Source organism: Dermochelys coriacea, chromosome 16 (assembly GCF_009764565.3).
Source record: "Dermochelys coriacea isolate rDerCor1 chromosome 16, rDerCor1.pri.v4, whole genome shotgun sequence".
In the NCBI taxonomy this organism is placed as follows: Eukaryota; Metazoa; Chordata; order Testudines; family Dermochelyidae; genus Dermochelys; species Dermochelys coriacea.
Genome location: NC_050083.1, coordinates 12,437,624 through 12,455,617, shown reverse-complemented (window position 1 = coordinate 12,455,617; position 17,994 = coordinate 12,437,624). Strand labels below are relative to the sequence as shown.

The 17,994-nt window shown below is 54.4% G+C and overlaps 1 protein-coding gene across 2 annotated transcripts in view; it reads right to left on the bottom strand.

The window, feature by feature from the left end:
• The window catches only part of SH2D3C (SH2 domain containing 3C), a 53,929-nt gene that overhangs the window by 35,441 nt on the left and 494 nt on the right, over positions 1–17,994 (bottom strand). Inside the window, exons 2-3 of one of the 2 annotated variants that reach the window (XM_038374070.2) lie at positions 13,511–14,159; positions 1,386–1,425 (exon numbers count right to left, since the gene is read on the bottom strand). In XM_038374070.2, the coding sequence (XP_038229998.1) occupies positions 1,386–1,425; positions 13,511–14,159 (689 nt within the window). Of the gene's footprint in view, positions 1–1,385; positions 1,426–11,117; positions 11,278–13,510; positions 14,160–17,994 lie in introns of those variants that run through there. The other variant, XM_038374072.2, reaches the window with a different exon arrangement.

The window sequence follows — 17,994 nt, the reverse complement described above, 5'->3', positions numbered from 1 at the left end:
CTTCATTCACTACTGAGCTGGGTTGGATTTGAACTGCTGGTGTAGAGGTGAAACTCTCTGTCCCATGGAAAAACTCTGCATCCCCTGAGCCAGGCATTTCCACCCCTGCCTCTTCGAATAACTCCACAGGAAGTCTACTGAAAGAGGCTCGCTCTTCCGTAAAGCCAGCCATCTCCTGAGTGAATTCCTGGCACTACACAAAGAGCCCTCAGGAATGTGACTAGTTTGCTGGAGGATAAGCAGGGTCTTTGCAGAGGATTTGGAGAGATTTGCACCAACTTTCATGTGACAGCTCCAGAGTGGCTAAATGCTGCTTTTTCCCTATTAAGGCTGAATGAGGAGATGGCACCTGCCACAGCCCACACTGGCTGTGTCCCCGAGAGAGCGGACACCCCTCCCATTGCCCAGAGCATGAAACGAAGGCAGCTTCCACTCTGAGGGCTGCTTGTGAGGAAGGAGGGGATGCCCTCCACTGTCTCCCTTTGATGCACCCACCTACCAACCTCAAAGGCCTCATGTGGCAGCAAGGTTAATCCTTACATCAGAGATTGGTCTGAACCAAAGCCTTGGATCCAGGCCTGGGGTGCATTTGAGGGTATGTTTACACTGTAACCAGAGGGGTGATTGCAGACCTACCTGAGCTAGCTTTAATCTAGCTAGGGTGGGTACCCACCATAGTGAAGCTGGAGCAGTATGGGCTTGAGCATAGCCCATACAAGCCAACCTGGGCCCCTAGATACCTATTCAGGCAGCTAGTCCACGCTAAACGCTGCTGCGGCTTCACTGCTGCTGGTACCTGAGTGAGCTTGGGTACGTCTACACATGCTGCAATCGTGCTGCCCAGCCCTACTCCATCTCTGAATGGGCTGAACGTGGGTTGGGAACAGGGGTGACCTGCAGTCTGGATTCACGTGCAATGGCTCAGGCTCACCTCTATCCATGAAAAGGCTTGCTGGCAGCTGCAGGGTGCTTATCAGGCTCCAAAAGGGAGTAGCAGGAAGCTCCCACTAGGGAAACTCAGCCCTATGTAGATGAGGAGGATGGAGCAGCATAAATAGCAAATGAGGTTCCCAAGCCCTGCATGCAATGAGACAGCATCCACAGGCTGATACCTCAGCATCTCTCTCTCTGATATTAATGCACCTACTGGAGCAAATGAAACAGGAGAAACAACCAACTTCCTGCAGCTCTGATGGATTTTGACAGAACGTAAAGATGCTCCACTCTAGGGGCTCTTGAGAGCAGGCTGTGCGCTCCGCCCTGCTGCTGGATCTGAAACGCAGATGCAGCTGATTTTTAAAGGAGAAGCAAGGCTTATAAGCATCCACACTCGCACGGTCAGGACAGCCATGAAAAGACACAGTAGAAAGGGGAGGGTTTCTTACCTTGACATATTCACTGCAGGATTCCGGGCCATCGGCGGGACTAGAAGAAACCAAAAGGAGTTAATGACTTTCTGAGAGTGACAGCAGTCAAACATGGTCAGTATGCCCCCAGGCAAGTCCTTTGGTCATCCAGTGACAGACCATCTTGGGGCTGGCCTCAGGGCTTAAGGTGAGCCTACGACATTTTTCGACTCATCCCCAGTCGGGCCACTTCCTCGGCAATGCTCCAGCAGCAGCTATCCGTCTAAGCAGCCTAAAACATGGTTACAGGGTAATCCCAGCTGGGACTTCCCTAGAGGATGGCTACTTATAGAAGGCAAACAGAGGGAGGGTTCATTATATGGTACATGCTATAGACTGTTGGGGCTGTAAGGACAACAGAAAGTCCTAACAGTTGCACTATAGGGACTGTACACATGTGTATTCCCTCTGTTCCCTGTAACACTGAAGACCAACAGAGCTGTTCCTGCCAGAGGCCATGTACTGCCTGAAGGAGGAGGGGGAAGCCCTGGGTCACTCAAGGCTATAGGGCTTTTCCCAGCTGGGGGAATTACTTGATGTGGGCAGGCACCAGAAGTCCTTGTTAAACGGCTAAGAGAACCAACTTGTTTTTCATGTGAAGTTTCTAGAGCCCTGGAATCCCCTCCCCTTGTCCCATCCCTGAGCTCCTGGCGTGGGGCTTAGCGTCCCTAATGCAACTGGAGAAGAATGAGGTCTTTCTTGCAGGATCTCCCCTCAAATCGGCTTGGGCAGCGTGAGCCAGGCCAGGCTTCATATGTTGTCTGGGCTCAGTGGGGTCTCTGGAGTTCATGGCAGTTGAGCCAGAACCTTGGGGAGGTGCTGCTAGTGGGTGGAATCCTTCCAGACCCATAAGGGCTGAGACTGAGGGGGAGAGGAGCAGGCAGACCAGGTGTGGGGGCTCTCTGTGTTTACTGGGGGGATGCTCCCCCCTCCTTACGAGGAGGGGGATGCTCATTCCTGATTTTCCCGTTATTCAGGCCTGGATTTCCATCCTGTTCTGGGAACAGGGAGTCACTGGGACACATGGACTCACACCAGTGTTTCCTGTGCACCTTCCTGCCCTGCTTGGGCCCCAGCTGCTTCCAGCCGGAGCACAGGGGAGCTCTGAAGGGCGGAAAGGGGTGGGACGGCAGCCCCAGAATAACTTGCAGGATCAGGGGTCACGAGCCAGACAGACATTGGTGCCTCCACCCACCCTAGGAAGGTTGGTCAGGAAAAGGCCTCCCTCCCTCTTTCTACACTGTGCCCTGCAAGGATTCAGCCCCGCAAGCCAATTTGCTTTCTCAGCTACAGCCTCCTGTTTATGTTTGGCCTGATGGGACTGCTGACAGGAGAGGGGCGAAGAGATGGGTATTCACAGGCTCTGTGATGAGCATACAGCAAGGGCTAGATCCTGCTCCCCTTGACATCAGTGAGCAGGAGCAGGCTCTGTGCTGGCTAGAGTGATGGGAGGGAAGGAGTATCCTATCTGTAACTGGACCCTTGACCAAAGAGTCACCCTGGGAGGGAGTATTAGTCAGTGAGCAGGATGGGAACTGAGCCCTGCTGGCTAACACCCCATAATTAACACTTCTTTACTTGCCCCCCTGTCATCCTGTGGAACTTAAACATTCACTGAAGTTCCTTGCCCTTATGGCTGCAAAAAGAAACCGTTCTGGCTGTGACTCAGTGGACTTCTGTCTGGGTAATGCTGCAATCAGAGGAAAGCACCAGCCCCTCCAACATGAGGAAGTTACCCCATTGAATCTTAAACCTCCACACCCAAAACCTCCACATTGGTAACTATGTAACCACAGCATCTGGGAATCTGTCATTCTCCCGTAACGGATGTTTACATCACCCCCTACTAAAGTGCTTCCACCGTTGGAGTGTACCGCTGCTGCTTAACAGCTCATGGCAACAGCCTACAAGGTGAGGCTAAGTGGAGCAGAATGCTGTATCCAATTGAAACTGCAGGGGTAGTTTAGGGGCATGGAATATGATGACCTGAATGGGAATTCGGCCAGGTCATTGGAGTTAGCACCCCAATTCTTACCAGCAGCAGGGGCTTATCACTGTAAAAAAAAGAACTTCAGTTTAGTTTATTACCCAAAAGATGGCACTTCCAGCAACCCCTAACATCGTGCTGGAGCACTGGGTAGGTAACAAAGAACACCCCCAACCCCACACTTCTGGGGGTCTCTTTAGAGGTCTCCCATCCAAGTCCTGAGCTATTGCAACTGGCCTTAGCTTGTCAGAACTGACAGGGTCACAGCACAAGGTAACACAGCTGCAAGGCATGGGACATGCCATATAAACTCTCTGGCTTGGCCTACGCTTAAAACTTTTATCAGTGTAGCTATGGTGGCTGGGGCATGAAAACGCACACTCCTGACCAATGTAGCTATGCTGACAGACACGTGCTTCTGTGGATGTAGCTAACGGTGTTCCTATACCCGCAGAAAAACTCCTCCTGCATCTATAGGAGCACAACCATAGCCTGGGACTCACTGCTGCTTCCAGTTTAATTTTCCTCTGCAAATCACTGTCAGGTGCCAACTAGCGATCAATTGGGAAACAGCCGTTTATTAAGAATCCCAGCTTGTCAAGTGCAGCAGCCTGACAGATCTGAAGTGTGTGGCTGGGAGTTACCTTGGAAGGTGGGTATATGGCCCCCAGGGCATACTGATGCTGCTCTACCACTGTCAGTGGTTCTGACAGACAGACTTGGTTTTAGCTGCCCAAGTGGCAGGTGCAAGACATGGCAGGATCAGTTATCAGAGGTTTAAGGGAGGAGAACAACTAGTTAAGGGCACAGTCTGTGCATGACCCTTGCATCTTGACATGATCCATGCATGGTCTTTGCCTGTATGGGGCCATACTGCTGTTAGTCTGTAAACTGCAGCTCCAGATCCCCTCCCACCTCCAGCAAACCAAGGAGTGATCTGAAAGGCCAGAGCGTTTAATCCCAATCAGACTCACTGAGCCAGGCACAGGGGGGGCAGGCATTTTAATCTTTAAAAAAGAAATGGTGATGCTCTTTGCACCATGGCTGCAGGAGAAGTCAGCTCCCCCTCTTCCTGCAGTCGGGACCAGTAACGGGGAGAAGCACTGGGGCATTCCATATTAAAACCTAGCGGTTTAATTTTTAAAGAGTAGCATCTTCTGAGTGTCAGAACAATAACTCGACCTGGAAAAATCATGGGTGACGTCCTGCATTCGGCATCCACAGTGCCAGAACCTCCCTCTGGGACACCGGGTTCCTTAGATTTATGTGCGGACAGAAAGCAAACCCAGACACGCATGCCGTAGAGACCCACCCCTGCAATCGGCTGGGAAGTGCCCATTGTAGAAGCTGGCTTTCCAAGCAGAGAGCAAGGGGCCAGTTCTAGCCCCTGCCCCTCTGTGCTGCTTGGAAGGTGTACAAGGGGTTGTACAGGAGCTGCAAGGGCTGGGAAGAATTCTATGGGTGCAAGAGCAGCCCAGGGCCCTACACTGTCTCCCCACACATGGCCCAGCAGAGCAGGAGTGTGCACCTGGCATGGAACGTTGCAGGGTTCCAGGCTGCGATGCTGCCCGCAGGAGCCTGCCATAAGTAAGAGCAGCCCCAGAGCCTGGCATTTTAGCTCCTGCAGCAGCCTAGAATCTAGAGCAGGGGCGGGCAAAGTTTTTGGCCCGAGGGCCACATCTGGGTATGGGAATTGTATGGCGGGCCATGAATGCGCACAAAATTGGGGGTTGGAGGGCTCCAACTGTGGGTGTGGGCTCTAGGGTGGGGCTGGGGATGAAGGGTTGGGGTACAGGAGGGTGCACTGGGCTGGGACTGAAGTGTTCAAAGGGTGGGAGGGGGATCATGGCTGGGGCATGGGAGAGGTTCAGGGGGGGCAGGCTCCGGTTGCGCTTACCTTAAGCTGCTCCCAGAAACAGCAGCATGTCCCCCCTCCAGCTCCTATGAGGAGGTGTAGCCAGGCGGCTTTGTGCACTGCCCTGTCCGCAGGTGCTGCACCTGCAGCTCCCATTGGCTGCGATTCCTGGCCAATGGGAGCTGCAGGGGCAGCACTTAGGCAGGGGCAGCATGCAGAGGCCCCTGGCTGCCCCATGTTTAGGAGCCGGAAGGGGGGACATGCCCCTGCTTACAGGAACCATGTGGAGTGGGGCAAGAACCTGACTCTGCTCCCCGGCTGGAGTGCCAGAGCAGGGCAAGCCCCAGACCCCGCTTCCAGTCTGGAGGGCCGGATGTGGCCCCGGGTTGTAGTTTGCCCATCACTGATCTAGAGGGTGCTTAAAGCTATCTTCCCCCACCCTTCCCCCCCGGGCTGTTTTTCCACAGGCTGAGAAATGCTTCCTCCTCTTACACCACTACAAACCGCATATGTAGTGGGGCCGTCCTGATCCAGCAAAGCACGTGATTAACTTTAAGCATGTGAGTAATCCCAGTGAAATCAGTCACAAGCTTAAATTCAAGCAAGCCCCTAAGCGCCTTCCAGTCTCAGGAGCGGTATCCTCACAGGCCAGTGGCAAACGGAGCCTGTCATAGCAGACAAACTGCCCATCTCCTGGAGCTGAGAGTGGGAGGAGAATGAGCAGGATTTTTGCTATTCAGCTCTCACGCACACCCGTACCAAGGGGGAATCCTTAAAATCAATGGAGTCTCATGGGGGAGGGGGGGTGTCAGGCCCCATATGTTACATTGCTTTATAAACTTTTAATGGTGTAAATGCTTGAGTGTTCCATTTTCCACGTGCTGTAGGAGCATTGGTGGCGTGTGGAGTGACAGCAGGGATTTGCTGGGACTTTGTTGTCTATGCTGCACCTTTCGTTTTGCAGGGAGTCTGCCTCTCTGCAGTGGCTATTTTGTGAGACGGAGATGACGCAGACTGTTAGAGACAAGACACGCATGTTGCACTGTCTCAGGGAGACTTTAGTTTTGTGGGTTTTTTTTCCCCCACAGTTTTTTCCTGTACTTTAGTTTTGTGATTTTCCCTAATCCCTTTAGGCTAAAAGCAAAGGTTTGTTCTTTGTATGTGGGAAACATAATATCCGGTCTCCTATATGCTACTCCAACACTACTACCTCTAATTAATAAGCTAATCCGAGCCCCTGACCCCAATGGGAGGTAGATGATTATTACCCTCTTTTACAGATGGGGGAAATGAGTCTTAGAAGTGAAATGACTTGCCCAAAGCCACAGAGAGTTGGGGGCAGAGCCTGTATTAGCCTGCTGGAGTTCCTGGCTCCCCGACCTATGCTCATTCCACTAGACCACACTGCCTTGCAGAAGTTGTGGCATATACTTAAGGCCAGGTACCTGCTATTCTGTACTGCAGCTGTTAGGAGACAATGGATGTTCTGCCAGGAATCTCTGCAGCCTGTGAGAGCCAGGCATGGCATCTATGTTATGTGCCAGGGACCATTGCAAGGGGCCTGGCATGGAATCTAATTACGCCTCATCCATATGTTTATCTCCTGGCTCTAGATGACCACAAAGACTGAATTTCATTCATGTTAAACATTAGGCTGAATATCAGCAACAAGGGAGAGGGAGATCTACTGAGAGGGAGATCTACTGGACTGGGGACCCATCTCCCAGGGGGCATGAAGGAAGCCCTGGTGCTTGGAACAGAGCTAGATTGTACAAAACATGAGTTGGTGCTCAATAGGATCCCATACTGCACTGACCCCTGGGACACAGGATCTCCCTGACAGGCCTGTTTCAAAGCCCATGCCCGTGATTGAGCGAGGGTTTCCCTACTGATCCCGCAGCAGCACCCTAGCAGGTTGTGGGGGATTAGCGCCATCCACCTCGCTTGCCACAGTGACCTAGAGCAAGCCTCAGTTCACCGGCTGGTTTCTCTCAGAAGCTGGAGCAGGAGCGAGCCATGGATAACGCTCCTGGAAGAAGAGACAGCTGCAAGCTGGAGAGGATGTTTCCCTTCTTGCTGCCAGCCCAGCTGGCATTTTCCAGGTGATTACAAGATGTAAGGGCAAAGATGGGCCTGGGATGGTGGGGTTCCTAAAAATCTGCCTCCTCCCTACACCAGTTGCTAATTGGCCTCCAGAGGCACCAGGTCAGAGAGAGGCTGGCTGGGGCTTGGGAATCTGTGAGAAAAAACAAAGGGTGGGGGAAGGGAGACTCCAGGCAGGAAATTGGGAGCATGAGAGCAGCTGGGAAGTGGAATTTAGGAGTGTCTTGCAAGCTCCTCCAGTGCTCTGCAAAGCCATCAGGGTCTGTGGCTAATGAACTGCAACACTCACATCCCAGCATCCAGTGCCAGAGAGCCCCAACTTCCACTCAGCACTGGGGAGGAATGAAACAGCTATAAATAACCCCGTCTCCTAACTGTAAGCAGATGCAGAGCCTGCACCTTGGCCCTGGGAGAGGCAGAGGGACGCTAGCGGCCGCAATATGCAGGGAGCTGTGCGACTGAATGGCTGGAGGATTCTTGAATGAGACTCAAACATTCTTGAAGCCCGTCAAAGCGCCTGGGAGAAATTCCAGCGCTCCCTTTGGAATGAGTCCCAGCTGCCCGGGAGCCCCTTCCGACTGGCCTGAAATGCCTCGCGAGGGGAGCAGCAGGCTCAGTGGCACTGCCCCAACGCTGGCAGGGATGCCAGCCAGTGGAAGGCTGGGGCATGTTGGGTTCAGCCCCTCCGCATGTCGCTGTTGGTTTTGAAATTTGATTCATATTTACTTCCAACAGCTCCTGCTGCAGCTCCGGGCTTTTCACCACGTCCTTGCCTCACCTTGCCTCACCTGCATTTCACAGCCAAAGAGTATTCTTAACATTGTGTTCCTCTTCTGCTCTGCGGCATGCTCCAATGGACAGGGCACTGGACTGGAACACGGGAAACTCTCTGCTACTGACCGGCTGGGTGACCTAGGCCAAGTCACTTTACTATTGAGTGCCTCAGTTTCCCCATCTATAAAATAGGAATAACGCTCATTGCCTCCTTTATAATGCACTTTAAGATCCATTGATGAAAAGTGCCATGTATTTGTACCAGGGATTTTGCATTGCAATACAGCTTCTGCAGGGGGCTAGCTAACTGTGTGCTATCACTTTCCTCTGGGAAGCAGTTTTCACTAGCCCTGTGCATATCTATTGTTCTCAGAAAAGTCAAGTCCGTTTCTTCCAGGACCTCCTTTTTTGCTGCTTGTCAATTACACTATGAATAATTCGGTCTCTGATTCATTCATCTGGTCCCAGTTCACATTCAGAGTAACACCCTGAATGTAACACCCCAGTCAATGGTCTCGCCTGGCAGCTGGTTTCTTGTAAAGAAAACATGCTTGCCCCAATCACATTCATGCCTGGATCAGTCTTCTGGAAATTTCTGAAAGGCTTTGCCGAGCAGTTTGCAGACCCCTTCGTGCTCCCAGAGGAATGGATTGTGGCTCTCCAATGCCACAGGTAGCAGGCTGGAGGATTTCACCCTCTGATTCCTCTTTCGGCGCCACTTGCTCCAAGAAGAAGGTGGACTCACTCCCCCAGTTCAGGAAACTGCTGCATTTGCTCCATTATTGTGGATGTTTCAGTTTCCCCCAGTGTACTAAAGCAGTGCCCACAAGCATGCTGGGGAGAGGCTGAACTTTTCTGGCCCTACTCGCCCGACAATGGTCAGAGTTCCAAAGATTAAAAGCCCATGACAGGATCCACTGATTCTGGTGGCTACTGTTACAGACATGCACCTGAGGATTATCCCTAGGAAGAGAGAGAGTGGGTGGATGTGTGGAGGTGTGTGTGTGCGCGCGAGCGAGAGCTGGTCTATATTTCTTTAGGTGGATTATTCCCCAGATGGCGTCTTGCCCCTTGTGCAAGAGTGAGGAGTGGAGATGATCCATGTAGGATGGAGGATTTTCCTGATCAGCAGCCTTCCTGGGCTTCCCTCCAGTGGGAATGCTTCAAGGTGAGCTCCGGTACCCAGCATAAATCAGTGTACTGGGAGCAGAGATGGATCCAAAATAGGGAGCTGCCCCATGTCACTTGGGTGCTTCATGGTGACACTCGGGAAGCAGGACCTTTGGACATATGAGCTTAGAGGAGAGCATCACTATTCCTAGCTATGGAACTACAGGAGGACCTGCCTGGAAACTTCATTCCACTTGGCACACCTGCTTAAAGCACCAACCTTTCTCCTCTGATCTGATCACAGGTTACACAAGAATGATGGTCGCAGCCTAATGCTTGGTGAACATTTGTCCACATCACAGAACTATGCCACAGTTTGACACCACTTATGAGGGGACCAGGGTCGGAACAGCAGGGGCTGCTGCAGGGCAGAATGGAGGTGCACTGGCAGAGCAGTGCATGGCCCCAGAGTGGAACAGCAGGAGGTGCCTTAGGTCAAGATTAGAGTCCAGTGCTAAAGCTACGTGTGATCACACCTTCATGAACCAGGGATGGGGCAGTTTTAAGCTCTAGTGGCAGCGCTGTGGGTAGGTAGCAGTACCGTCCTTTCCTGCACTGTCCACTGTTGCTCATATCCTGGAGCTTAGATGCTGCAGTGAGCTCAGCTCAGTGCATTAAATCATGGACTATACGGTGCAATACTCGGGCACCACGGGGTGAGTTATAGCTGGACAGTTCACCTTACAGCTGAACTCTAGTTAGCATCAGGCAGCGCAGGGGAAAGGTGCCCGGGACAGGGACAGCCAGTCACAGCCAAGTATCCCTGGCGTCCTCTCCCCTTCAATGGGGAAGTGAGACATTCCAGACAGCCAGGCTGGTCTATGAGGATGGGGGGAGAGCTCTGGCTGCAGTTGTCTATGGAACATCTTCCTCTCCCTCCTCAGCCCTGGGCCCAGCTCCAGCGCGGCGCCGGTGGCCTTGGGGATAACACCGGGCTTTGTGCGCTCATGGGAGGCACAGAAGAGTCCGGTGTTTCCATGACTGGTACTGACCAGCCCTGCACACGCCCAGCTCCGGAGAGAGCGAGACGCTCCTGCCTGCCCATCATCCTGCTCTCCCGTATCCCCCCCACTGACAGCAAGCCAGGGAGCCCAGCGGCTTCTGCCTGTCACACTGGCTCACCCCTCTCCCTGCCCTGAAAATGGGGGCTAGGGGCATGATCCTGCTCCTGTTTAAGTTAAAGGGAATTTTGCCTTTAATGTCAAAGGGACCCGACTGGGCCCCTTGCTGGCCATGTCTGGGGCTAGTGCTGGGGAACCTTCTCTTTCGCCCGCTCTGATCCATTCCTAGCCCAAATCACCAGGCTAGTAGCCCTCTTCCCTGCTCCACTCCCAGCTGTGCGGCCCCTGCCCTGCCTCCTGGGCTGGTCTGGGCCAGGGCCGAAGCAAACCCTGGCAGGCGAAGGGAGGGGGCTGCAGCCGGAAAGGTCTCCAGTTCCCCCTTCTGGCTGGCCGACTGGGAAGTGTGTGTGTGTGTGTGTGGGGGGGGGGGGTTTTCTGCAGGGCAGCCCCCACCCCACTCACATCCACACGGGGCTTTGCCAAGTGCCTGAGCCCAGGGCAGGGCGCAGGGAGACGGGGAGTGGTTGGTGCCAGGGTGACCTCACCCCAGCCCGGCCCTCCAGGGGCTGCCCGCCTGCCTGCGCTTTGTCCCCCGACGTGTCTGCGCGTCCCACGAGCGACCCTCCTGCCCCGTGGGGTGGGGACAGGCAGAGCCCCCGCAGCAGACCGGGGCCCCCCTCAGGACGGATCCCCCCGGCGGGGGAGCTCTGCGCTGTGATTTGCAGCCCCCTCCTCCGCCCCTGCCCACGGGACACGCTCACCTGCCATGGCCCAGCCCGTTGGGCCTCCTGCCCACCTCGGTCATCGGTGCCGGCTGCCTGCGCTCCGAGCCCCCCACACGCACCCGGCCAGCCGGAGAGCAAGTTTGAGCGCTGCCCCCTGCGAGCGCTGAACTTGGGGAGGGCTGAGCCGGGCCAGGCCCGCCCCGCTGCCTCTGGCCCTGCCTCCCTCCCTCCCCTCGCTGGGGCCCGGCTCCCACAGCTGGGAGAAATTCCTCTCCATTCCCATGCTCCTGGCAGGCACAGCAGCCCCTTCCCTACCGCCAGCCGCCTGAGCAAACAAACCCCAGAGCCCTGGGAACCGACCGGCCCCGGCGGTGGGGGGCAGGCAGGGGTCTGGCCTAAGCTCCCTGGGAATCAGGAGTGACCCCGCTGGTGCCATGCTGGTGTAAAACCGGGACAACAGAATCAGGCCTGGCTCAAGCAATGGGCCGGAGAAGGAGCTGGTGTAAACTGGTGCCTCTCCACTGACTTGACACCAGGGAGCCTCCAGATACTGTGGGGGCGGGCGGGCGGCAGTACAAACCCCTCAGCTTGGGAGCTCAGACCCCTCTGAACAAGCAAACCCAGTGCCAGGGAGAGGGCTTCTGAGTTAGATACAAGCAATGGGGCTGAATCCCCTAAACCAAGGGCAGTGCCCCTCGTGTGATGCCCACCCAGGCCTCCCTCGCACCCGAATCCGGTGGCCTCTCGCTCTGCCATAGACATGGCAACGCTGAGCGGTGGCTCTGAGAGGGTGGCATTTATGCTAAGGCGATGGATCCTGCGCAGCGCTGGGCCCTCCTGCTGCAGGGGGGCCGTGCGGTCTGCCCCGCAAGGTGTGCCCTGCCTGGGCTTCAGGGAGTTGGGGGATGGGGGAGCAGCCAGAGCCCAGCAAGGCAAGAAAGCCCAGTTCCCAGGGAGAAGGGTTCTGGCTCACACACGTAGGTTGTGGTGCATGCACGTGTGTTCACGGGCATGTGCGTGTTCACGAGCGTGTGCATGTGTGTTCACAGGTATGTGTGTGTTCACAAGCGTGTGTGTGTGTGTTCGGGTATGGGCGTGTGCATGTTCATGAGCGTGTGTGCATGCGTGTTCACGGACATGTGTAGTGGGATCAGCTGGCCTCAATGCAGCCAGCCCTCGAAGTGGAGAAGACAAGGCATAGGGAGCTCCCATGAGGTCACCTCCTTTGGCTGAGTTAAAGGTGGGGGAGGCTTCCCAGGCAGGGGCTGAAATCGGGGAGGGCAGGGGGTTGCTGTCCTTTGGGGCCCAGGCTGACAAGATCCTGCAGTCCTCACACAAGCATGGCGGGGGCCAGCCAGTGCCAGCTGTAACTCCCAGCAGCCGCCCACCCGGCCCGGCTCATCCCCTCCCCGCATTCCCAGCCCGGTCCCAAGCAGAGCCCTCCTTTACAGATTCCACATGGGCTCCAAGAGTCAGTGGTGGAGCCGAGAGGCTCTGGGGTGAGGCCCAGGGGCAGCTGGAGTCTGAGAAACCCCCCCCAGCGGCTGCACGTTCATGTCCCCCCCCCAGCTGGTGACAATTCCCTCCCAGGAGGAGAAGGAGGGGGAGAGAGAAGGGAAGGATAAGGAAAGAGAACAGGATAGTCTACACAATGAAGCTCTCCAAATCCCGCTCTTCTCCCACACACAGCGCCCCCAACTCCTGGTGTATTTCTTTAGTGGATCAAAGCCCCGACTTGAAAGTAAACTGAGAACAAGGCAATGCGAAGGCCGGACTAAACCAGGCTGCCTGAGCCGTTTCCGTCCCAACCGGAAGCAGGAAAGACCAGAAATCCCACGGTAAGCTTGTTCTCATGAAGCTGCCAACCCCAGGCTGCAGATGCGAAAGGTTGTAATAAGCAGCCACGCTTTCCCTGGTGTTTGTGTAAGGGATTGTTGCCTAGAGGCTAGCACCCAGCACCGGGAGACCAGCCTCCTGGGTTCTGGCTACCTTTGTCACCTGGGGCAAGTCACTTTGCTTCTTTGTGGCTCAGTTTCCCTTGTTGATAAAATGAAGATAATACCCCCCGCCCCCCCAGGGGTGTGTGAAAGGTGGGGGTTGGGAAATAGCACGCCCCAGCTGGCAAGCGCTGGGGTGGGCAGAATACAGTATCATTATTACCTCCGGAGAAAATCCATCACTAAATACAAAGGGAGTTGAGCCGAGGGGATGCCTCAGAGGGGCTCAATCCTGCAAGGTGCTGAGCACTCTGGCCCTGATCCAGCTGAGCACTCGATTTTGAGCATGTGCTTAGTCCAGGACCATTCAGGTGCTTAAATGCTTTGCTGGGTTGGGGCCAGAGTCGTCCGCACCCTGCAGGCTTGAGCCCTCATTCAGCAGCGGAACAAGGGGACCCTGGAGTAGCGGAGCATGCTCACGCTGTGTCTTACCTCCCTCGCTGGCTCTCCCAGGAGGCAGGCAGCAGCTCCTCCTTTGCTTCCTCTTGTCCATCCCATGGGACAGGCTCTTGCAACCGCTCCACTTTGGTACAACCAGCTCTCGGAGCTTGGAAAGGCTCCTGGGGCGGGCTGGCAGTGTGTCTCTCTCCCATGCCCCTAGGTGCCTGCCCAGGCAGAGGGTGGTTCCCCGAGGCGTCAGATCCCACCCTGGGCTCTGTTGTGATTGACTCACCCAGGCTGGGGCCGTTAGTCGACGGCAAAGTCCCTGAGGAAGCATCTGCTGCTGGGGCAGGGTCAGCGGGAGCCACTGACTCTGGGATGGCCGGTGGGGACGTGCCAGGGGCTCTGCCACCTATGGTCCCTCTGTCATGGGAGCTTTGGGAGCTCTTAGTCCGTTTCCCCACTCCTCTGGGGGTGGTCCTGGGCATCGTCCCCATGTGGCTGTACATGTCGCAGGACCTGGCGTAGGGGGATGGGCTCTTGAGCATGGTGTTCAAGTCATCCTGAACACTCTCCAGGGCATCCTCCAGGGTCCCCACTGGCAGGCTCTCTGTGGGGCTGGTGGGGGCGGACACTCGCCGGAGGGTTAAGGCTCGAGGGATGTTGCTCAGGCTCCCAAAGCCTTTGAACTTAAAGAACTCTGGAAAAGAAAAGGAAACATGAGCTGGGGTTACTCCCGGGGAGGAGGCGGGTGACAGAGTCCGGGCTGGCTCTTGGTATGGGGCTGAGATGGTGATGATGGCAGTTTCTGCAGTGGGATTGTGCCCTCTGATGTGGGTGTAGCTCAATGGAGTTGCACCCTGAGAGAGAAGAGTCAGACCCAGCCAGCCTGACACCCCTCTGGCCTGCACCTTGGGGTGTCAGTGAGGTAGCATGGCCTAATGGCTAGGTCACTGGGCTGGGGCTCAGGGGAACTCAGCTCAGTTTCTGAGCCTGCTGCTTCTTTGCTGAGTGGCCTTGGGCTAATCATGTCATCGCCTTGTGCCTCCCTTTCTCCATCAGTGAAATGAAAGAAATTCCCAACCAGCCACAGGAATGTGAACAGGGCACCTGGCAGCCCTGCTCTCCCTCCCAGCCTCAGCAAAACACTGACAGCTGCAGGGGAAGAGGCTGCATTTGTCTGGCTGCTGAGCAAACTGATGACATGCCCTCACCACCCCCTTGGCCCCATCCCCGTGCTGTGCCAGAGGCTTTGCTCCCTTTGCTCCAAGATAAAAGGCAGGAAACAAGCCAGGAGAGATGCTATCAATAAATAGAGTGCCCAGGAGCCACCTTTTGGAAATCTCCATTAGCCTGCTTAGAACAGCCTCTCACACCTGCTGGCAGAACCTGGTTCTTTTTGGTCCTCCCCTGGTTGCCTTTCTCAGCGAGGTATCTTCTGCGCCAGAGCCCAACAAGCCCCCTCTGCTGGACGAGAGCCTTAGCCCAGTTATGGGATGAATGATTTGTAATTCCCTTGTTTCTGTTCATTGGCTGCCCTGGACAGGGAGAGACTTTACAGTGACCTGGCCAGAGGGCCAAGACACAGGAAGAGGCAGGCTACCTCAGTGCTGGAGCAACCGTCGGCCGGAGGTGCCCGACAGGGAGTGAGCTGCTGCACCACGCTTGGCCACGAGGAGGCACTAGTGGTGAGTCAACCCCGTCACGGTGTCAAATGTAACAGCTCTGATCTGTCCCCTCAAATAAATTTGTTAGTCTCTAAGCTGCCACAAGTCCTCCTTTTTCTGCTCCAGATCCGATCTGGTAGCATTTTACTCCCATTTTGCATTTCAGTCACCCTGCACCTAAGAGACTCTATCAGTCGGAGAGTGGCTCAGCCTTGTGATACACTCAGCTTCCAAGCAGAACAGCACCACATTTCTCCAAGTTCTAGCTGCCTATACGTTCAGCCAGCCAGAACCTGAAAAGCTCTCTGTAATACCCGGCAACTCCTCATGATAGAATACCCATGGGTATGTAGATATGTGGCAGCAGGAGTCCATGAGTGTGTATATATTTCTGAAGGGTAGAGGGGAGTGTATGTGTGTCTGTCTTCGGTACATGGTGCACCATGATTCTGTATATCAGTGCGAGTGAGACAGTGTAGTTGTGTGCGTGTGATATAGGGTGACCAGACAGCAAATGTGAAAAATTTGGGACAGGGGGTGGGGTGTAATAGGAGCCTATATAAGAAAAAGACCCAAAAATCGGGACTGTCCCTATAAAATCGGGACATCTGGTCACCCTAGTGTGATAGCATGTGCGTATGTCAGTGTGTGGGGGACGCTGTGCCTGTGTGTATGTCTGTGTGTGTATGACGATGAGTGTATGTTAATGCGGGTGGGAACATATGACTGTGGGTGTGTATGTCGGTACGTATGGGACTGGGTTGCTTTGTGGATGAGACCATGTGACCTTGAGTGTGTATGTGGGTATGTGTGAGGCTGGGATCCTGTGTGGATGGGACCATGTGACCATGCGTGTGTATGTTGGTACATGTGGGGCTGGGTTGCTATGTGGGTGCCCATGATTATGAGAGTTTTCCTCCGAACTAGTTCAGGGCCCCTTTGCACTCCAGAGCTAGCAGATCAGCCTGCGTTCAGTGAGAAGCGTATACTGCAGATATCATCTACCCACTTCCTAAGTTAAGCAAGCGAGCAACGAGATCCTCTCGAGCGCTGTTTTCATCTCCCAGCTGCCACCTGCTACTGCTGGTGCAGAGTGTTAACCAAAGTCATATTTATAAACCGCACAGGGTGGGTTTATGTTTCACACCCCAGCCCTTTCCCCCCAGCTGTGCTCTGTAGGGTAGCACAGCCCAGGGTCAGAATATCACACACACACACACCCTTCTCCTTGTGCATCCCACAAATGAGGGCAGAACACAATCTCGCCAATGTACCCCCAGTGCCAGGGTTGTGCTCTTCCTATGGCATTACTGTCTCTGCATGCCACATGCATGGTTCAGGGAGCAGGTAACTGGGCAGTCCGCTGGGATTGCTGTTTCCCTTCTAGGAGGCTGCAGTGCTGTCCAAGTGCAGCATAGCTTCGTGTAGTGCTGTTACAGGGTTTGGGGCCAGAACACAAGGCAGGAATCACTGGGTGAAAGTCTCTGGCCCGGGTTAGCAGGAAATCAGACTAGTCCTGATGGTTCTTTCTGGCCTCAGAGTCTATGGAGACCTGGCTGTAGCATTATTAGTGCAAAGCTTTGTCCTTCTCTACAGGATCTCAGAGCATTTGGCAAACAAGACTTGCAAAAACCCGGCAGAAAAATTCAGGTATGAAGAGAGGAAGTGATGTGCCCAAGGTCAGGCAGTAAATTAGTGGCACAACCGCGAGTGACACCAGTTGTCCTGACTCCCAGGCTTGAATTTCACTCCTAGATCAAGCCACCTATAATCTCTTAGTCCATTTCACAGAAGGGGCTATCATATGAGGAGAAGGGATTTAACTAATTTTCTGGTTTATTTACATTATGGTAGCAGTTAGAGGCCCCCACTGAAATTCTGCTGGGGCTGGACAAACACTTAGTGGGATGGTCCCTGCCCTGACACTCTCCTGAGTCCCAGTGCAATACCTGAACTTCCAGACCATCCTTCTTCTCTGTCGGCTGGGGTGGGGGCCTTATTGATGGGGAATCGATGGAGTTGTTGACAGGGGCCATCCAAAAACTGCTGTGCCCCAGGATGGTCGAGTGGTAAATGCAGCTCTGCCACAGACATCACTTCATGCCACTGTGCCTCAGTTTCCCTCATCTCTAAATCAGGGATAATCCTGACTTGATGAGGGTGCTGTGAGGCTGGATTAGTACATGTTTGCAAAGCACTGAGTGATCCTGTGGGGGGGAAGGACGATTCTAGGCAAAGTCTCAGAGTGGGCACTAAGCATTCGGAAATGGGGAAAATGCAAATTTAAATTCTAGCATCATCATCTCAGGCCAACTTACATGTGTGGGAGGCTTGCCAGGAAGGAAGCATGTGAGGGGGCAGAAAATGAAATTATGCTGGGGTAGCTACCTTTCAGGGCTTTGGGGAAAACCCCAGGGCTTTGGGAAAGAAGAGAATTCAACCCACTGCTGCTGCTGATTAGTTTCCTCTGAGACCAGCTCCAAAGAGCTTATTAGCACTGTGCACACATAGGGTGAGATCCTGGCCCCAGTGGAGTCAGTGGGAAAACTCCCATTGCAATGGGGCCAGGATTTCAGCCATAGCCTCGTCACACTGGAATCAATCTGGGTTCACTCCCTTGTTCCACACAGTCCCACATGCTGCCTTCTGTGCTCTTTGTGCTCCGTCCAGGTTCAGGATTAAGGGTGGTTCAGGAGCCCCCATGGTGCTCAGGGCAGCGGGCGGGGGGGGAGGAGAGACACCTGTCCTGTACTTTTCTCCACACCCAATTTCACACTGGATTAAACTAAACTGGTCCCAGCTCACCAGTTCAGTTCAGTTCAGCTAGGGGCTGATCAACTGGATTATTTTGTATACCTCAATCTGCGA